This window comes from Nicotiana attenuata, unplaced genomic scaffold (genome assembly GCF_001879085.1).
Source record: "Nicotiana attenuata strain UT unplaced genomic scaffold, NIATTr2, whole genome shotgun sequence".
In the NCBI taxonomy this organism is placed as follows: domain Eukaryota; kingdom Viridiplantae; phylum Streptophyta; class Magnoliopsida; order Solanales; family Solanaceae; genus Nicotiana; species Nicotiana attenuata.
The window spans coordinates 22217-44746 of NW_017673164.1; the positions used below are offsets into that span (position 1 = coordinate 22217).

General features: G+C 41.3%; 1 protein-coding gene across 1 annotated transcript; it reads right to left on the minus strand.

The window, feature by feature from the left end:
* Positions 1–10572: 10572 nt before the first annotated feature.
* LOC109215603 (putative F-box protein At1g32420) lies at positions 10573–13880 on the minus strand. Its single transcript, XM_019379705.1, has 2 exons — positions 12555–13880; positions 10573–10834 (listed from the first exon to the last, which is right to left on the minus strand). The coding sequence occupies exons 1-2, from the start codon at positions 13769–13771 to the stop codon at positions 10801–10803; spliced, it is 1251 nt and encodes a 416-aa protein (XP_019235250.1). The 5' UTR covers positions 13772–13880; the 3' UTR covers positions 10573–10800.
* Between the last annotated feature and the right edge of the window lie 8650 nt (positions 13881–22530).

Here is a 22530-nt window from a genome sequence, read left to right on the forward strand (position 1 = left end):
TCGTCAGTTTGAGTGGTTGACTCAGGGGGACATGTCTGTGACCCAGTACGAGATGAGATTTTCACAGCTAGCCCGTCATGCTACTTGGATGATCCCGACAGATCGGGAGAGGATTAGGAGGTTCGTGGATGGCCTCAACTATTCACTCCGCATTTTGATGACCAGAGAGAGGGTTTTGGGTGCCTCGTTCGAGGAGGTAGTTGACATTGCTCGTGATATTGAGGCGATTCACCGTAGGGAGCGTGAGGAGAGGGAGGCCAAGAGGCCTCGGAGTTCAGGCAGTTTCAGTGGTGCTCCGTCTAGGGGCCAGTTCCAGCGTGGTAGAGGTCGTTCCTTCAGGCCTCCTCAGTCAGCTTGCCCTGAGTATAGTGGGGCTTCTTCAGGCCGTGGTCATCAGGGATTTTAGCAGGGCTAGCCTTCACTCCGTGCCCTTCCCGCACAGAGCTCCTCTTATGCCTCTTCAGCCCAGGGTTCTTCTGCAGCGAGGGGTTCCCTTCAGTCCCCTTCTCCAACACCAAGTAGTTGCTACGAGTGCGGTGAGTTTGGCCATATGAAGAGGGATTGTCCTCGACGTCGTGGTGATTGGTTTCAGCAGAGGGATCAGCCCTCGTCTTCTACTCCATCTACTTCAGCACCCTCCCAGTCAGCTAGGGGTGGGGGCCAGGCAGCCAGGGGCCGCCTTAGGGGTGGAGACCGATCTAGTGGTGGCCAGGCTCGATTCTATGCTCTCCCGGACAGGAGGGACGCCATTGCATCAGATGCTGTTATCACAGGTATTGTCTCAGTCTGCCACAGGGATGCCTCTGTCCTATTTGATCCCGGTTCTACCTATTCCTATGTGTCTTCATATTTTGCTCATCACCTGGGTACGACCCGTGGGTGTCTTGCTTTACCCGTGCATGTATCTACCCCGGTGGGTGATACTATTGTTGTAGACCATGTGTATCGGTCTTGTCTAGTGACTATTGGGGGTCTGGAGACCCGAGTTGATTTGTTGCTGTTGAGCATGGTAGATTTTGATGTTATTCTGGGTATGGATTGGCTATCTCCGTGCCATGCTATTCTGGACTGTCATGCCAAGACAGTCACATTGGCCATACCGGGTGTTCCGAGGATTGAGTGGCGTGGTATGACTGACTATGTTCCCAGCAGGGTGATTTCCTTTCTAAAGGCCCAGCGGATGGTTAGGAAAGGTTGTCTATCGTACTTGGCTTTCGTGAGAGATGTCGGAGCTGAGACTCCTAGTCTTGATTCTGTGCCCGTTGTGAGGGACTTCCCTGATGTGTTTCCAGCAGACCTGCCGGGCATGCCGCTGGATAGGGACATTGATTTTGGTATTGATCTGGTGCCGGGCACTCAGCCCATTTCTGTTCCTCCGTATCGCATGGCACCAGCAGAGTTGAAAGAACTAAAGGATCAACTTCAGGAGCTCCTAGATAAGGGGTTCATTCGTCCGAGTGTGTCACCGTGGGGTGCACCGGTCTTGTTTGTGAAGAAAAAGGATGGCACAATGAGAATGTGCATTGACTACAGGCAATTGAACAAGGTGACAGTGAAGAACAAGTATCCCCTGCCCCGTATTGATGATTTGTTTGACCAGCTCCAGGGGGCAAGGGTATTCTCCAAGATTGACCTCCGTTCAGGCTATCACCAGCTGAAGATTAGGGATTCAGATATTATGAAGATTGCTTTCCGGACGAGATATGGGCACTATGAGTTTCTAGTTATGTCCTTTGGGTTGACTAATGCCCCAACAGCATTCATGCACTTGATGAACAGTGTATTTTGGCCATATCTGGATTCATTTGTGATTGTTTTTATTGATGACATCCTGGTGTACTCGCGTAGCCAGGAGGAGCACGCACAGCATTTGAGAGTGGTATTACAGAGATTGAGGGAGGAGAAGCTTTATGCAAAGTTCTCCAAGTGTGAGTTCTGGCTTGGTTCTGTGGCTTTCCTGGGGCACGTGGTGTCCAGTGATGGTATTCAGGTTGATCCTAAGAAGATAGAGGCGGTTCAGAGTTGTCCTAGACCATCCTCAGCCACGGAGATTCGGAGTTTCCTCGGTTTGGCGGGTTATTATCGCCGGTTCGTCCAGGGTTTTTCATCTATTGCTTCACCCTTGACCATGTTGACTCAGAAGGGTGCACCATTTGTGTGGTCTGATGAGTGTGAGGAGAGCTTTCAGAAGCTCAAGACAGCTTTGACCACGGCTCCAGTAGTGGTATTGCCATCAGCTTCAGGTTCTTACACTGTATTGTGATGCTTCGAGAGTTGGGATCGGATGTGTGTTGATGTAGGAGGGTAGAGTTATTGCATATGCTTCTCGTCAGTTGAAGCCCTATGAGAAGAACTACGCTGTACATGATTTGGAGTTAGCTGCTATAGTTCATGCTTTGAAGATTTGGAGGCACTACTTATATGGCGTATCTTGCGAGGTATATACGGATCATCGCAGCCTTCAGCATTTGTTCAAACAGAAGGATCTTAATTTGAGGCAGTGGAGGTGGCTTGAGTTACTCAAGGATTATGATATTACCATTTTGTATCACCCGGGGAAGGCCAATGTGGTGGCCGATGCTTTGAGCCGAAAGGCGGTCAGTATAGGTAGTTTGGCATACATTCCAGTTGGGGAGAGGCCCTTTGCAGTTGATGTCCAAGCTTTGGCCAATCGGATGGTGAGGCTAGATATTTCGGAGCCTAGTCGGGTGTTGGCTTGTATGGTTTCTTGGTCTTCCTTGTATGACTGCATTAGAGAGTGCCAGTATGATGACCCGCATTTGTTTGTCCTTAAGGACAGGGTCCAGCATGGTGATGCTAGAGATGTGCCTATTGGTGATGATGGCGTGTTGAGGATGCAGGGCCGGATTTGCGTGCCCAATGTGGATGGGCTTCGGGAGCTGATATTAGAGGAGGCCCACAGCTCGCGGTATTCCATTCATCCGGGTGCCGCGAAGATGTACCAGGATTTGAGGCAGCATTACTGGTGGAGGAGAATGAAGAAAGATATTGTGAGTTATGTAGCTCGGTGTCTCAACTGTCAGCAGGTCAAATATGAGCATCAGAGGCCCGGTGGTGTACTTCAGCGGATGGTTATTCCGGAGTGGAAATGGGAGAGGATTACTATGGATTTTGTGAGTGGTCGCCCTCGTACCTCGAGAAGTTTGATTCAATTTGGGTGATTGTGGATCGGCTGACCAAGTCCGCGCACTTCATTCCGGTATGTACTACCTATTCTTCGGAGCGGCTGGGAGAGATTTTCATCCGGGAGATTGTACGGCTGCATGGGGTCCCAGTTTCTATCATCTCAGATAAGGGTACTCAGTTTACTTCCCAGTTTTGGAGGACTTTTCAGCGAGAGTTGGGTACACAGGTAGAGTTGAGTACCGCATTTCATCCTCAGACGGACGGGCAGTCCGAGCGTACCATTCAGATATTGGAGGACATGTTGCGTGCCTATGTTATTGATTTTGGAGGTTCTTGGGCTGAGTTCTTGCCACTCGCAGAGTTTGCTTACAACAACAGCTATCAGTCCAGTATTCAGATGGCGCCGTATGAGGCCTTATATGGGAGACGGTGCAGATCTCCGGTTGGTTGGTTTGAGCCTGGCGAGGCTAGACTATTGGGGACAGAGTTGGTGCAGGATGCCTTAGAGAAGGTGAAGGTGATCCAGGAGAGACTTCGTACAGCTCAGTCGCGTCAGAAGAGTTATGCGGACTGGAAGGTTCGAGATGTATCTTATATGGTGGGCGAGAAGGTCTTGTTGAAGGTTTCGCCTATGAAGGGCGTTATGAGATTTGGAAAGAAAGGGAAGCTGAGTCCGCGGTTCATTGGCCCTTTTGAGAAACTTAGGAGGATTGGGGAGGTGGCTTATGAGCTTGCTTTGCCACCCAGCTTGTCTAGTGTGCATCCGGTATTTCATATATCTATGCTCCGGAAGTATGTTGGGGACCCATCTCATGTATTGGACTTCAGCACGGTTCAGTTAGATGATGATTTGACATATGATGTGGAGCCAGTGGCTATTTTGGGTCGTCAGGTTCGAAAGTTGAGGTCAAAGGATATAGCTTCGGTGAAGGTGCAGTGGAGAGGTCGGCCCGTGGAGGAGGCTACTTGGGAGACCGAGCGGGAGATGCTGAGCAGATATCCTCACTTGTTTGAGACTCCAGGTATGTTCCTTGACCCGCTCGAGGACGAGCGTTTGTTTTAGTTGGGGAGGATGTGACGACCCGGCCCGTCGTCACGTGAGTTACCGCCCCGTTTTTCCCATATTATGTTTCTCTATGCTTCATTATCGGTATTTGAGGTAATCGAGTTGGATTGGTTTGTTCTTGGTAGGAGATGAGACATTTAGTCTCTCTAAGGAAAGCTTGTTTTGGAAAAGTCAACCGGAAGTTGACTAGTACAGTTAGAGGGTCTCGGATATGATTTTCGGAGAAGTTCGGTTAGCTTCGGGGGGATTGATTTATGACAATAGGAGCGTTGATCAGGAATTTTTGTTTGGAGGTCCTGGTGTAGAATTTAGGCTTTAGAATTGGCGAAGTTGTATTTGGCAATTCTCGGTGGTAGTGATGAGATTTGATCCGAGGGTCGAATGGAATTCCCGAAGTTTCAGTAGCTCCGTTATTGAATTTGAATCGTGTGTGCAAATTTCAGGTCATTCGAGATGTTTTGGTCGGGTTTGATTCGAATGCGTATTGGGGAAGTTTTGAAAGAAACTTAGGCTTGAATTCGATGTGATTTAATGGTTTTAGCATTGTTAGACGTGTTTGAGGATTGGAACAGTTTGAATAATGTTTTAAGATGTGTTGGTAACTTTGGTTGAGGTCCCGGGGGCCTCGGGTGATTTGGGTGGCTAACGGAAGGAATTTGAAGTTTGGAAAATTGCAGGTTTTTTGTTGCAGCAGGTGTGTTTCCGCATCTGCGGAAAGGAGATCGCAGATGCAGTCTCGCAGAAGCGATCTAGGCCTCGCAGGAGCGGAAATAGGAGCCCAGGTCAGGTTCCGCAGAGAAGCGCGACATTGGGTTCGCTTAAGCGGCTCCCGCAGATGCGAAGTTGGATCGCAGAAGCGGAAAGTCGCCTTAAGTGAAAGGTCCGCAGGAGCGGACATTGACCGCATAAGCGGAAGGCGCAAAAGCGGGAATTTATCCGCAGAAGCGGAAATAACTGGCAGGTTAAGTGAGAACATCTTCTTCGCGAATTTTTGAAAGAGTGACATTTTGGACTCCGAACCTTGAGAGCTTTGAGGCGATATTGAAGAGGGATTCGAGGGCTATTATCAGGTATGAACTCTTGGACTTAGAGCTTGATTTTATGGTGTATAAACATGAATTTGGACTAAATAATCAAGGAATCAAAGGTCAAAAATGGTGGTTTAGGGCTATAATTTAAGAGAGTTTAAAATAGGGCTTTAAGGGGTCAAATGGACCCCGATTTTGATAATTTTGATATGTATAGACTCGTGGCGAGACGAGGAATCCGGAGATGTGAATTTCGTAATTTTTCGAGAAGTGGGCCCGGGGCTCGGGTTTTGCCAACTTTGTAATTTTTGATATTTTTCGAGTCTTTTCGATTGGGTTATGACCCATTAGCCTATTGTGATGTATTCCTTGTGGTTTTGATCAAATTCGACGCGCGAGGAGGTCGATTCGAGGGGAAAAGGCATAGCGAGCTAGACTTTGACCGGCTAGAGGTGAGTAATGATTTTAAATGATGTTCTGAGGGTTTGAAAAACCCCGGATTTGCACAACTTGGTGCTATGTTGAGATGAGACACGCGTTCCATGACGAGCGCGAGGTCATTTACTATTGGGGACTGTGACTTGGTCCAGTTCGGATGATATTTTACCGCGTATTAGCAATGACTTGTTGTTTTCACTATGATTTGGGCTTATTGCCATATTTGGGGCTTATTGCGGACTGTTTGAACTCTTTATGAACTATCAGCACTGTTTTTCTCACTGTTTGAAATATTATTTGAACTCAGTCCATGTGATTTACACCGTTTCTTGAACTCAGCCATATTTACTCAAACTTGGAGTTTTAAACTGATATTTGAACTATTGTTTAAGCTGAGTATTATTGCTTTACTGTTGCCCGAGGGGATGTTGACTATTTCTGGACTGATTGAGGCCTAGGGCCTTATGTGAGGGCATGATGAGTGAGGTGAGGAGGCTTTCAGGCCTCGTATTGATACTGTTCAGGCTTTCAGGCCTTGTTGATAGCGCTTGGGCTGTAGGAGCCCCTCCGGAGTCTGCACACCCACAGTGAGTGCGGGTACCCATCTAGAGTGATTTAAATATTGAACAGTGGTAACAATGACACTGTTATACGCGTTTGGTCAGGTAACAATGACTGACCAGTCAGGTAACAATGACTGACCAGTGGTAACAATGGCACTGTAATACGCGTTTGGTCAGGTAACAATGGCTGACCGGTCAGGTAACAATGGCTGACTTACTGGTTGAGTATGATTGATTTTTAACTGTTTTCAAAAAGATTTTCTTCCTATATTTCACTGGTTTCTACTGTTTATCTGATGTTGCTGCTTGAGATAGCATTATTTGTGCCCTTGTGGGATTTTATGTTCTCAGTCGTTATTTAATTTTATTACTCACTGGGTCGGAGTACTCACATTACTTCTTGCACCATGTGTGTAGAGACAGGCACTGCTGAGTTCGTACCTGAGCGTTGATTTCCTTCCAGACCAGGCGGACTAGGAGAGACGAGGTAGCTGTCGACGTCCACAGCCCCGTTTCTTCCTTATCTTCTGCATATTTTATTCATCTTCAGACTATGTTTCCAGACTTGTAGTATTTTCATCAACTCTGTAGTAGCTCGTGACTTGTGACACCCCGATCATCGGGCTGAGTTTGGGATGGTTTTTTCCTGTTATGTTACGTTTATTTCCGTACTTATGATTAATCAGTATCTATGGTTTAAACCTATTATGCTAAGAAATTCTCAAAAGCAGTGTTGATTATTCTGTTGGCTGGCCTTGTATTCACGAGAGGCGCCATCACGACCGGGTGGGAATTGGGTCGTGACAGTAGATTTTTGGAGAATTTTACAAGTCGCCGTACTGTTTATGCGTACGTCAGGGTGAGTCCTGGCGTGCTCGATTTTATTTTTACTGGAGAAAATTGGGTGTTCCCTGGGTAAGTCCCAGTTTGCTTTTGTGCGCTTCCTGGGTGGGTTCCAGTTTGCTTAACTTCGCTTGCATTGGATATACTATGCATTTCCTGGGTGAGTTCCAGTTTGCTTTTGTGTGCTTCCTGAGTGAGTCCTAGTTTGCTTAACTTCGCTTGTATTGGAGAATACCTTGGTGGAGAGTACAAAATGTTGCTCTATTTCATTTACTGGAGAATGCTATACATGTTCGTTTCATACATATATTGGAGAAGTTTCCATGTATCTAGTCCCTTCATCGCCTGGCCTAGGGAAGCAGTCGGCAGGCGGGGTGATGAATCATACTTGAACTTCGAGACGTCCCTTTCGTCACCTCGTTAGAAATCTCCCGAGAAGACCCAATTGGGACAAAGTCCGGGTGAGGAAAAAGGGTACGACTTGAAGGGTGTCCTTTTTCAGAAATTGAAGTATTTGAGGTGGGCGACATTCCAATTATTTTGTAGTAGTTTTCCTTCCATTGTTTCTACTTGGAATGCTCCTTTGCTTACTTGCCCATGCGAGTGCTCACATTCCTGTTTGAACCAACGAAAGAGTGAAGATAAACCAAAATGAAATTTTCCGTTACCTCGACCCAACGAGTCAGTGAAAGAAGGAGTGACGTTGTAGTGTTACTCGCTCCGCCTGGTGCTCGAATGGTAGCTTTAGATTTGGCGGCCATGTTCGGCTCCATCGTTAACAACGTCTAGGCTTAGCATGGATTGGGCCCACCTCACTCGCTGAAGTGTTGAAATCGAGCCCCGGTCCGATCTCGTCCGATTTGTACCAACAACGGAAACATGTCATACTTCGTTCATAGACCATTCAGTGTGTGGGGGAATGTGAAAATAGGGCAGGATGTGGCCATTCTTTCAAAAGATCGCGCAACAAGCTGCCGTCCCCTCCCATGGAGTGGGAATGCGGGTCAATATATAAGGTAAATACGTCAAATGGGGCTGTGGTCATGCCAGATGACCGTGATCCTATTTTGAACGTGCATATGTCGTGCCAAACCTATCGCTACAGGCGAGACGTGGGTTTTGCATAGACATTGGTTATAACTTCTACTTTATGTAGCAGCCTGACCTTGATTGGTACCGTTTCTCGAAGGCTTACTTACCGCTCTTTCGAGGGGGTAGTGACATTTTGCCAGTTCTAGATCTAAAGGAAACTAAGAAATTTGGCTAAGAAATCCCCACAAACGGCGCCAAATTGTTTGACCAAAAAAAGCGTTGAGCCTTTTTTGTTAAACTAATTATCAGAGATACAGAAGGTAAATCTTAGCCAAACATAATTAACTCTAGATCCAAGTATATTGAGTACAAACATCGAAGAAAAACAATAATGTATTATTTCTTAAGATAATTATCATTACATCAGATGTGGATGATAGGCTTACATTTGTGACAGGTATGCATCATAATCGTAGAAGCAAAGAAGGAGAAGAGAGGGAACTGTTGATGATCAAGAGATTTCCCTTGTTGATTCCATAGTGATGACTATCGAAGGAATCCCCCCCTTTTCTCTGGGCTCAACTCCCCATATATATATATAGAGAGAGAGAGAGAGATAATTTTTCCTTTTATCCAATGGTCTTTGACTAGCGTACTTTCTTATGATTGTATTCTTCACCGCTCGCCCTAACACGGCTTGTTCTGCGATATAAGCTTTCAGACGGTTTGACCCCGACAATGGCCGAGGTGTTCTTTGCTATCACGCCCCGTGGGCGTGATTACGGCTTATCGACCCCTTGTCATTCCATAAAATGCAACAACCACACTGGTCAGATTTTGACCTATACAGGATTATTGGCCACTCCTTGAAACGTACCGTAGTAATAGTTTGGCGGCAACGGTTCGCCGGTGGTCGGAGAGGCCCTGTTTTTCCCGCCTTCTTCACTCATCCTTTCCACCGAGATAGAGATCGAGCAACGGGTTAGGGTTTCGGGATCAAAGCGAAGTCGTATTATTGTTGACGCCAATTGACAGAATCAGATCGTCGTGGCGGTGTGATCGGCGATTTTGCGGTCTTTGATTTGTGGTGCGCTGACGGTTTGCTGATATATATTTCAGCTTGGCTTAGCTGGTAAGTTTCACGCCCACGCGTGGATATAAAAATTTGTCTTGATATAAGTTTATATAGTCAATAAAAATCAAGTTTTTTATGGAATTAATTTTTACGCTATGTTATAATATATGTTCTTTATAATAGCACTTTTCGATAATAACCAAAACAATTCTAAACAAATAAAGCTATTATAGAGAGATTTAACTATATTTATTACGACTGTTGTTATTCTCTTCTAACCCAGCCACCCAGGTTGTTCACACGTGATAAGGTTTGTGCCAAACTATAATATAATCAACTGAGACAATTTATTTGTAACAGTCATTATATTAATTTTGTAAGGTTAACGCGAGATTTGGTTGATCAATGACTTAGGCTTTACAGTATACTCTTTTTGTCATTTTACATGACACAGTTTTTTTTTTTTTTAATCCGTTTAAAGATGATAAACACCTTTCTCTATTTCAAAACTATCCTAGTTTTAGTGAATGGCGTGACATCTATATAATCCCACAAGTAGAGTCTGGAAGAGTAATGTGTACGCAAAGTTAAAATAGCACGGTCTAGCCAGTTTTCGGACAGGTCATTCAAAAATAGCCAGCGTTTACCAAGTCAATGAAAAATAGCCACTATTTTGCTGCAACAGAGACCGGTCCAACATAATATACTGGAGTTCGATGCACCTGTGTATGAACTTCCAGCATATTATGCTGGAACTCCAACACACGGAAAGTTCCAGCATAATATACTGAAGATTCGAGCACTTGTGTATGAACTTCCAGCATATTATACTGGACCATTATACTTTGCTGGAACTCCAGTATATTATGCTGGAGTTCTAGTGTACTTATGCTGGAACTCCATCATATTATGCTGGAGTTCCACCATACTTATCGTGGAACTCCAGCATAATATACTGGAGTTCCAGGATAAGTATGCTGGAACTCCAGCATAATATACTGGCGTATTTTCTGGGTTTTGAACAGTGTTTTCGCTCAGATTAATCTTTACATGAAAAGTGGCTAGATTCGATTACTTTTGAAACTGGGCTATTTTTGAACGACCACTTGTAAATCTGGCTATTTTTGAATTTCTCCCGTACGCAAACCTTACCCCTACCTTAAAACTCTTTCTATTTAGAAACTCTATTCAAGTCGCACCAGAGTCCACATATGCAAAGAATTACAAACCAAAAAGAACATTCAAGTCGCACCAGAGTCCACATTTGGAAGGAATTATGAATAAAAAAGAAAATTACTTATGGGAAGGAACAAAAATTGAGTGAAGACACTCACATGGAACACACTGTAAGACCTTATGACGCAAACATAAACCTACCATTGCTTACTCAAGCACAAGTTGATCAGTGCAAAATAGTTGAGAGTCTGATACAAAGTAGCCGAGACGAATTATACGCTGTAATATGAACATGAGAGGGACCAGGAACTACATACATTGCTAGTATTTCCTAACTAAAAGTATGTGAAAAAGTTTTTCATGCCATCTCCGATGTTAGCAAAAAGGGGCAGCCAAAATGTCTTTTGTATAGCCAAGTCAAGCTTCTGAGGGTCAAGTGGTAGAGGCCTTTATATTCATGCCAGCCCTACATTATCAAGAAAAATAATTTCAGGTTTATATGATCCCAAAGTAACTACAAGTCAATTCATTTATTAAAGACTGCAAGACACAAGTGAACCAAGGAGGAAAGACGAGGACGGGATAGCAAGACTAGGAAGTTTATGAGCAATTGAAACACAAAACTGGAAATTCAAGGTGAGAAGGCCGAAAGATTGCAACTTGAAGGAGCAAATAATTAAATGAAGAGAGAACCTCTTACACTGGCTGTCAAACTAAAGCTATATCTTTGAGCTATCAAAAGCAAAGATATGGATGTGTCGCACTACATTAAGAGAGTGCACATTCGTCCAATATGGTTAGCAATGACACAAGTAGCCAAGCCTTCCATTGATTATAAACTTTAGTTCATCAACACTAACATCTATAAGACTAACATCTGTACTTGCATATTCAAGTATAAAAGTTCATGGATCAGGAATGAAGATTTTTTTTGAAAACACTCACCAAAAACAAGAAAAAGAGCACCAGAAACAGAAAGCGCAAAACATCTGGCTCAATTGACTAGATAGGTAACAGAACTGTTGCAATCACCAATAGGACATGGTTTTATTAGTTTTTTCTTTTCTTTTGAAGACTTGGTTCTGTTAGTTAGAGCGATCCAGCAATCCAAATGCATTATTTCAGTGAAACTATGTTTTTCTGCTCTTCCTTACAAGTAATTGTTATAATGCTTATGGAACAAACTACCTCAGAGTTTTACAGTGTCAAGTGTCAACAAATAGAAATTTATATATCTGCAGATAGATATATAACTTGAAGGATCTAGCAATCATATTACTATGTCTACTGACCTAGTTGTCTCTTCATAATGAAGTCATTGGATATCGACCTCAACATAACTGATGCTCCAACAAGCAAACACTACGAAAGCTGAAAAGTTTCTCTGATCATTTAAATGTTTCTGTTGACAAAAAGGAAGATCTTGTATTGTCAGAAAATAAATGGGATGAACAGGAAGTTGAGATCTTCTGGAAACACTCTCGTCACACACGATGCATCTTTGAAGCCAAGCCTACATCTTTTCAAACAATTCCCACTATGAAAGACATGAAAGGGAGAAAATAGTTTTCAAGTGGGACTCGAAAAGGAAGCATTTTAGCTCTTCTTTCATACTTCTATGTGCACATGTAAGCCACCCTAAAAGAGAGTTTCTCTTATTTTGAGTTGCAATACCGTGTGGCATCTCTATTTATTCCCCTTATTTCCACCAATTTCAACTAGTAATCCAAGAAGTTGTTTGGCTGACTAACCATAAAATTGGACTGGGAAAATAAGAGAATTGCATACAGTGAGAGACATTTATATTGTGACTGATTCCACACCACAGAAAATAAGAGCTATTTACAAAAATACACTTTCTTAGATGGAAGATGAAAAGAAAACTTGTTAATTGGCAATATTTGCTTTCCAGAACCACAGAAGCAACTGACAAGCATCTCCACTAATTGCGTAGAGTTAAGTAAAAACGACCACAGAGTTAGTTCACGTAGTAAATTAATGCATCACAGATTCACAGTCAATCTGCTTTATTTCACCAGGTGCCCATAACATACACATAAGCACATAAGGATAAGAACAAAACAAAAGTGCAACATCTCAAAATGGGATCAGACTTGACAATCAACACAAAGCAAGCACATAGCAACTTAAGTTATAATTGAAAAGACAAAAGTTGATCACCGCACTTTAGGAGGTTTTCACGTGCTAATTTATCTCTAGCAGCTTGCTTCTTAACTGGTAGCATCCCTTCAATCAGAACTAAGCTCTCTGAATAGTTGAAAATCATGGACGAACCGCTATTAGCATTATCGATGCACACTTTTGCCTTAACAGAACTAGTCACCGGATCAAAGAGGAAGAACACGCCATTCTCATCCTCAGCAACAATGTTACCATTCCTCAAACAGCCAATAATTTTGTCGAACCCGAATAACACTCCAACATTGCATTTCTTGCTCCAACCATCTTCATCATCCATTACCCAAATATCAACATTATATTTGTCTGTTTTCTCCCACATTAACATACCAAGAGAATCCTCCAAATTCACAAGATACCCCTTAGTCTCCAGTCTCATTCCAGGCATAGGTAACTTGTCAAATACTTTCTTACTCAGATCAAAACACACCAATACCTCACGTGATCCATACGCATCCTCAAGCAGAGCACTCCAATAAGGCACCCCTTTAATGATCAGATTGCAAGAAAGCCCAAGAACTCGAAACCCCACCTCATTTGGCACCCTCTCCCAGCTGAAACTCATGGTTGAAAACATTTCCACTTCATCCGCAATCACAGTTTCTGGTCCGAAACGCTTAAGACTCAAGACCAAGAAGTCATTCTCTTGTGAATCGTACGCCAACCCGATGGAAACAGAAGAATGCGCTTCCATAATGGGTTCGCGTTTCGAAAGCGGCACAGTCCTAGACTGCCTCATAGCTGGGTTCCAAAGAGTAATGACATCACCCCAAGGTGGCTGACAAAGGCACACAATGCCATTGCAAGAACCCACAACCACCATACTTTGCAAGAAGAAAGGGAAAGGGTTATCAAGTTCCACAACTGATGATGACTCAGAGGACAGGTTGATTAGTGAGAGTAGATGATCATACGACTTGAGATGGCGAGTGTGTAAAAGAACGGGTGAAGAACCGGTACTGGGCTGCAAAGAAGAGGAATGGCGGAAATGGGTGGCTATGAATTTGGGTTTGGAAATGAGTTTTCGCCATGGCTTGCAAACGCACCTGAATTGTATAAGGGTCTTCACAGGGAGACGAGAAAGGATATTAATGATGATTTCTCTTCGGAAAATGCAGTTGCATGTTGCGTCTGGAGCTCTGTTTTTTGTTTTTTTGGATTTACCTTTCTTTTTCCCCTTTCCTTTGCCTTTAGACGGCGGCATTTTAGCTGGGAAGTGGCCGGAGGTGGAAGATGAAGAAATGCCTTTGTGATCGACAGAGAGAACTGGGGATTTGGACAGCCTAGTCTTGACAAAGAAGAGAGGAAAAGGGTTTTAGAGGGTTTGGATATAAGGTGAAAACTGAAAAGCAATTGTGCATAATATACTTACATCGTTCACATTAATGATTGTTTTAACAATGGAATAGTCCTCTTTTCCTTCTTATTTGGCACCATCTCGTCTTAAATAATTTTTGTAATAACGACGATATCGTTAGAGTACTTGCATATATTTTTTTTGGTTAAACTGTCAAAAATTTTATTTAACTAAGTATAAATATTTACATCCGCTAGTTCATTTGGACTCTAGAGCTGGACCCTATTCTAAAAACTTTCTAACTAAACGGATAACACATTTCCTACTACATTTACAATTAACTCATTTTAACTAGGAAAATTCTTTAGTCTTTCCCGCTTTTTGCGCCACTTTGCTTCACTCTGCCCTCTGATGTGCAATTCCAGCACAATGTCTTTAATCTATGAGTGTAAGCCTTCATCTTTTCTTGGAACCTTCTTTGATTTCTCTCTGTCCATACGTGGTAGACCACTACTGTAAATAGGAATATTAGTATATCACCTCTAACTTTACTGGCAGTCCTTCTTTTTATCCATTCAATTTCCTCTTTCCAGCTACCAATTTGATGTTTTCCTCCTATCCACCGCAGTAATGTAGCCCATATTGTTCCGGAGTAATCACATACAAACATCATATGTTCCATTGTCTCCTCCACACTCTTTCCACATAGTACACAGTCGCTTGCTACTGATATTCCCCATCTCCTTAGTCGATCAACCGTGACTAATCTCCGATGTAATGCCAACCATAGTATGAACTTATGTTTTGGCATTGCTTTGGATCCTGTTGTTACTCTCTTCCAAGGACTCTTCTGATACTAAGGTCTCATAGCAATATATAGCTGCTTGATGCTGAACTTCCCTTGCTTATAGTATATGCTCAATTCAGCAGCTGGTGCTTTTCCATGAACCAGTCCTTATATTAAAATCTTCCTGACAAGCCAACATGCCTGTTTAGGAGTATCCATTGTAATGACATTTTGCTCTTTAATGTAGAAGCTATGGATCCATTGGATCCACAGGATGTCCTTCTTTTCACTAATAGCCCATAACAGTTTGCACAAAGCAGCCTTATTCCATAGATGAATATCCAAAACATTTAGTCCACCTGCTGAGAATGGCATACAAATTGTGTCCCATGCAATTAAGGCTCTCTTAGATGGTTCACTACTTCCTGTCCAAAGGAAGGTTCTGCATGCTGTAACTATTAGCTTGATAATCTTCTTTGGCAATAGAAACACCTGCACCCAATATATCTACATTTCAAATATCACACTCTTAGTAGTTGAAGCCTTCCACCGTATGAGAGGAACGTGGCAGTCCAACAGTTAATCCTAGTAGTGATCTTCTCAATCAATGACATACATTGTTGAACAGTCAATTTCTTTGAAGACAATGGTACTCCAAGATATTTAAATGGTAGTTCCCCTAGTGTGAATTGCATCACTTCTAAAATCATTTCTTTGAATTCCTTTGTGACACCAGCAACGTATAGAGCACTCTTCTCTATATTAGCCTTAAAACCTGACACCTCAGATGTGATGACCCAAAGGTCATCTCATGTTTTAGGACCCAATTCGGGGTTCCAAGTCTTCACAACCTCATTTTCTTCTTTCTCGATTTACGTGCACAGTCCGAGCGCGTTTTCGAAATGCCTTTATGTGAAAATTAAGAAAAATATTGAGTTTGCCTTTAAAAATTGATTTAAGTTGACTTCAGTCAATATTTTTAGTAAATGGACCCGGACCCATCATTTGACGGTCCCGGAGGGTCCGTAGTAAAATATAGAACCTGGGCGTATGCCCGGAATCGAATTCCGAGGTCCCTAGCCCGAGAAATGAATTTTTGAAGAAAATTGTTTACTGAAAAATATAATAGTTTTTAGAAATGGAATAATGTTTGAACTTGTTGCCTTGGTATCGGGCTCGTATTTTGGTTCCGGAGCCCGGTACAGGTCCGTTATAATATTTTAACCTTATCTGTGATATTTGGTGAAAAACGAAAGTAATTTGACGTGATTCAGACCTTTAGTTGAGAAAATATGAAGTTTGAATCTATCTTGAAAATTTCATGTGTTTTGGGGTTGAATTCATAGTTTTAAGTGTTATTTTGGCGATTTGATCACATGAACAAGTTCGTATGATGTTCTAAGACTTGTGTGCATGTTTGGTTTGGAGCCTTGAGGGTTCGGGTGAGTTTTTGGATAGGCTTCGGCGTGTTTTAGACTTGGGAAAAAAATATTGCAGGTATTCAGTTCTGGTGTTGGCCTCTGATCTCGCAATTGCGAGACCAGAGTTCACATTTGCGAAGCCTGACAGTGTTGCAATTGCGAGCCACTCATTGCAAATGCGAAGAGTAGCTGGGCCAATAGTCTTCGCAATTGCGGAGAACTCTTCGCATTTGCGAAGTAAAGCTGAGAGGGGTATTGGTCGCAAATGCGATCATTCAGTCGCATTTGCGGAGGATCATGTTCGCATTTGCGAACATTCCTTTGCATTTGCAAAGGCAGCAGGAATGTAAGGGGGTCGCATTTGTGATACTTTCCTCACATTTGCGATCTTCGCAAATACGAAGCTCAGGTTGCAGATGCGACATCTGCAGCTGAGTAAAAGAGTCTTGGACGAGATTTTTCATTCATTCTTCAAATTTTCAAAACCTAAACTCCAAGAGGCGACTTTTCTAGAGCAAGTTCTTCCCCAAATCATAGGTAAATGATTCTTAACTCATTTCCTTCAATCTATTTCATCTTTTTACAAGATTTCATCACAAAATCTAGGGTTTTCATAGGAAATTGGGTGTTTTTGGGTAGAATTTAGGAATTTTGAAATTTGGGGATTTACACCTCAAATTGAGGTCGGGTTCCAAAACCAATTGTATATCCGGGCTCGGGGGTGAATGGGTAATCGGGTTTTGGTCCGAAATTCGAATTTTGACCAAGCAGGCCCGGGGTCGATTTTTGACTTTTTGGGAAAAATGTTGGAAAATCCATAATCATGCATTCGAATTAGTTTCTTTGGCATTAATTGATGTTAATAAGTTAATTATGCATAGATACGAGCGGATTTGAAGTGGAAACTAAGGGAAAAGCGGTATTTAAGGCTTGAGTTTGGACGTGGAATCAAGGTAAGTGTCGTGGCTAACCTTAGCTTGAGGGATTAGGTGTTTTTGCCTTATTTGCTACTTGTTGAGTTGTTAAGTACGACGTATAGGTGTGGTGACGAGTATCTATACGTCGTTGTCTGTTCATAGCATGCGAGTGAGTCTTATACTTGTGATCGTTGTGTTTCTTTGTATGTATTCTTCCTGCTTAAACTAGTTATTACTCATGTTAAAGGAGTCTTATTATGTTTTTCCTGGTTTTGGATATTGGTTGAGTATTGGCTCCAGTTGAGATTTCTATTGTGAAATTAAGTGATGAAACGAAGTTGTTTGATTATGATGCCCTTGTGGGGTTGTTATTGTTTCTGTTGTTTCTTATGGTGAGGAAGAGTGGTAAAGCACGAAGGGTGATGTCGCGCACATTTATATTATTCATATGGTGAGGAAGAGTGATAAAGCACGAAGGGTGATGCCGTGCACATTTATATTATTCATATTGTGAGAAAGAGTGATAAAGCACGAAGGGTGATGTCGTGCACATTTCTATTATTCATATGGTGAGGAAGAGTAGTAAAGCACGAAGGGTGATGCCGTGCATATTTATATTATTCATATGGTGAGGAAGAGTGATAAAGCACGAAGGGTGATGCCGTGCACATTTCTATTATTCATATGGTGAGGAAGAGTGATAAAGCACAAAGGGTGATGCCCTGCACATTTCTATTATTGATTGCATGGTGAGGATTGAGAGTAAAAGCACGAAGGGTGATGTCGTGCATTTTCTGTTTGCTGTGTTTATTTGTTGTTATCGGTTCAAGTGTACTAGCTGTTTAGATTCCTTTACTGATGTAATTCTGTATGTTGGAACCCCCGTAGCATGTTGCCCCTTCCGGTTCATTTATGCTTAGCTATTATTACTTGTTATTTTGTTAGTATATTATTTAACTGCACAGGTTTATGTTGTTTGTCGTGTCCTAGCCTCGTCACTTCTTCGCCGAGGTTAGGCTCGACACTTACCAGTACATGGGGTCGGTTGTACTGATACAACACTCTGAACTTTCTGTGTAGATCCCGGTACTGGACCATACTGATCAGAGGTTGAGGTTGCTGCCTTCAGTCAACAGGATACCCAAGGTAGATCTGCCGGCGTTCGCAGACTCTAGAGTCCCCTTCCCTCTATCTTAGTTCCTGTTTTCTTTCATTCCGAAAAACAGATGTATTTTTCTTTAAACCAGTATTTGTAGAAATTCTTAGAAGTTCGTGGATTGTGACACCAGATCAATGGGGTAGTCATGTTTTAGAGTTTTGAATTGTTATAAAATTTCCGCACTTTATATCTGTTTACCTTTAATTAATATTTATTACTGTTTTTGTTAATGATTAATGTTTTAGAATCGTATCTGTTGGCTTGCCTAGCATTCAATAGTTAGACACCATCACGATCCCGACGGTGGAAAATCCGGATCGTGACAGAGAAATGATTGAATCTTTCCAATAATAAGTTGATAGAAACCTTATCTGCTCTACAACATAGAATCAAATCATCAGCAAAACATATGTGGGTGATGCTGTTTCTGGAGCACCTTGGATGGTAGTTAAAGTCTGGATTGGACTTCAAGCTTTTCAAAGCCCTGTTCAGGTACTCCATCACCAAAACAAACAGATAAGGAGACATTGGGTCTCCTTGTCTTAACCCCTTCTTTCCTTGGAATTTAGCTGTCAAGCCCCCATTCTGTAGCAAGGAGTAGCTGACAGTGGTCACACACTCCATTATCAACTGCACAAACTTCACAGACATTCCAAACTCTAGCAGTATCATCTTTAAAAAAGGCCGTTCAACTGAGTCATAAGCTTTTCTTATGTCCACCTTAATGCAGCATCTTGGTGAGACCCCTTTCTGAGTGTATCCCTTGACCAATTCATGGGCAATTATGACATTATTCAGTATGTTTCTCCCTTCTATGAATGCTGATTGAGAAGGTCCCAGAATGGAATTCACCACCAACTTCAACTTTGCTATAATAATCTTCGAGATGATCTTGTACACAGTGGTAAAACATGCTATAGGTCGAAATTCTTAGACAGAAGTGGAGCTGGCAACCTTAGGCACCAGTGTTACTGTCGTACAATTAACACTTTTTAATAGTTTTCCATTATTAAATAATTTAATTTAGTAGAAATTTAAATTTAAATTAAATGTATAATAATTTATTTTGTTTAAATAAACTTAAGATAGGAGTATTTAAAATATGAAAAATATTATTAACGTACTATTCTTATACTAAATAATCTATTCTCTAGAATCATGAATCACAAATACAAATTTATAAAAACTCTAGCTAATCAATTTTCCAAAGCAAATAATAAGATTTCACTCTATAATCCTATGAGGATTAAATTATTCCTTAAAAGTACTTGTATAGATAAAATCCTAATATTTGAATTTTTCCTTTATCTGAGAAATTGATTTCAGCTAAAAAACTTGCTACTTTAAATATTAAGAAATCAGCTGAGTGAAAGCAAAATGAAAGGACTAAAGATTTTCCTTAGCCCCTTAATCACTCCAGTTAATTCCACAAGGATTCAAATTTAATCGTAAAAGTTTTAAATCATTGGTCTAGCTTTAATGCATTTTTTTTGGTGGACCAAAATAGTTTTTTAAACGTTATAATTCACAAGAAAAGAATATAACTGGAAATAATACACATATGGATGAAGACTTGTATAAATAAACTAACTCATGTATAAAGGATGTTCCTTCCAACTTTTTAAATTTAACTTCATTGTTATGTAGAAGACTCCCTGCCATATTATCAGCTAAGTTAGCTTTGCTTTAACTTATCGATTTTGATAACAATCACACGTGTAATATTTTGTTGGCTTTTGATCGGTTCAATTTATTATATTTTCAATTACAGTATTCTTTATACTCCATTGCTATCACTACTGTACGAAGAAAATATTAAATCCAAAATTTGAACGAAAAATACACACACACACACACACACACACACACATATATATATATATATAGAAAGATTTCCAGTTAAGGAAAGAGGTCAATCNGTGCGCACACACACACACACACACACACACACACACACACACACATATATATATATATATATATATATATATATATATATATATATATATATATATATATATATATATATATATATATCCACTAACATGGAGTTCCCCTTTTTTTGGTAATTACTTGAGATAGTTTCTAAAGTAAAAAAGAATTTATCCAAGATAATAACTTAAATAACTTGTGCATATCAAAATAGTTATTGTTTATATATGAACATTATTACACCTAATAATACACAAAAATTATTGAAAAAAGGCCATATAAGTGCCTGGGGAATGTTTCAGTGTACAATTAAAGCTAAATCCTGAATAAGAATAAGCTTTCAAGACTATATTACAAATAATCGATTATTCATAGAATGAGGTTGTTTTTTGTAGATGGCTCTGGAGGAACTGAAAAAATATTCCTATATCGTGCATTATTTGCAAATATTAGATCAAGAGGTATGATAATATTAGCAACATCAATGAAATGGTGTAGATGGTCGTACAACTCACTTTAGATTCGACATACCTCTTCAAACAATTGAAACGGCCATAACAAATATGTTAAAGCATAGTGGTGGTGCTAAATTGATAAGAAAATTAAAGTTGATAATATGGGATTGTCACGACCAAAAATTCAACTAGTCGTGATAGAACCTAACCCAACCCGCTATGTAAGCCAATTTAACAACTAACCAGTTCCAATAACAATTCCATAAAGTAATTAAGTAAAGAAATATCTGAATCTGATGCATTCCCCAAGGACTGGTAGTATAAATCATGAGTTTCTAAGAATAGAGTTTACAAAGCTCATATGAAATAAATACATCTTTTGTCTGAAAAGTACACAAACAGAGTTTTATAAATCTAAGGCTATCATGAATAAGAGGCAGCTACAACAGGGATGCAGGTAGACCTTCAATTCCAGCTCCCATCAAACACAACAACAACAGTAGCCAACAACCGCACGCAATGTGCAAAAGTATAGTATGAGTACAACTGACCTCATGTACTCAATAATTAACAAACCTAACCTTAGGTTGAAAGTAGTGACGAGCTGGAACATGGTCGGGTCCAACACCAGTAGCCAACAACAATTCATTACAACGTAGAGGATATAAATAAGGAAGTAACTCAGAGATAAAATGCTCAGCTTTTTCACAGTTTTTCGTAAATAGTTCCGCTTTTTAAGAGTATCAGTGAAAATCCAAATTCTTTACTGAAATCGTCGAAAAATATGAGATAGTTTGAAAATCGTAATTTTCCAAAAATCCTTTCCACAATAATTAAGATGTTTCATTTTCCTTTCAGATAGCAAGTGTGAAATACCTCTCTATGCCCACATATCAATGTGTGTAAAAAGCCATGAATGACGTGATACCGTACAACATGCGAAAAAATGCATCTCTATGCCTGTATGTCATGTGTGCATGCCAATGCCATGTATCTCAGAGATGAATCATGTACTCACACTCTTAAAGTACTCAATCTCACTCTCTCACACTTCCCACTCATCATGCTCAACCACTCAGTACTGTTTATGGCCCATACGGCCCAGGAAAGATTCATCCTGGAATATATACATCACTGACCATCAGTCACTCAGTACCGAGGAAGGCCAATCCTGCCCCATAGAGAGATCCATCTTCAGGTATATAAATTCTTCGGACAAGTACTGTATATGGCCCATACGGCCCAGGGAAGATCCATCCCGGAATATTTACCTTTCATTTTTGAAAAGTATCAATATCAGAATCCGCACGAATAACTCACGTGTTGCACGGACAACTCACGTGCTAAAGTATCAATATCAGAATCCGCATGGACAACTCACGTGCTATAGTATCAATAATCTCATAATCAGGCCCTCGGTCTCACTCAGTCATCAATCTCTCCAGTCTCTCTTTCTTCGACTCACAATGTCATGAAACTAGCCCGAATACGATGATATGATGTATAACAGCAGAGACTGAGATATGATATGCATATGAATGCGTATGACTGAGTATATAACGCAATGAAAGGAGATAACTCAACGGCAGAACAATGGGTCCCAACAGGATAAGCATGTAGCCTAGACATGGTTTCTAGCATGGGTCACAACTTTATAGCACAAGTACGAAGAAATTTCATGGTTACAGGTAAGATCAGGTAACTACACAGTACCGCAAAAATAACGGAGTCGCAATTCACCTGGTGCACGTCCACACGCCCGTCACCTAGCATGTGCATCATCTCAACATCAACCACATAGCACGTAGTTCGGGGTTTCATTCCCACAACACTAAGTTTAGAAGAGTTACTTATCTTGAACAAGCCAAATCCAATATCGAGCAAGCCAAACGATACTTTCACGACCCAAAATCCACTAAGGGTCGCGATGGCGCCGGACACACTATCAGGCAAGCCAACACCAAGAAATTAATTAGATTCTCGTTTTAGGACTTA

Bases quoted from the DNA above. Each gene is read 5' to 3' on its own strand.
- LOC109215603 (XM_019379705.1), bottom strand. From the start codon at position 13,771: ATGCCGCCGTCTAAAGGCAAAGGAAAGGGGAAAAAGAAAGGTAAATCC. The intron at 10,835-12,554 runs GTGCGGTGATCA...TTGATAATGTAG, and splicing joins GCACGTGAAAACCTCCTAAA to GGCTGGCATGAATATAAAGG.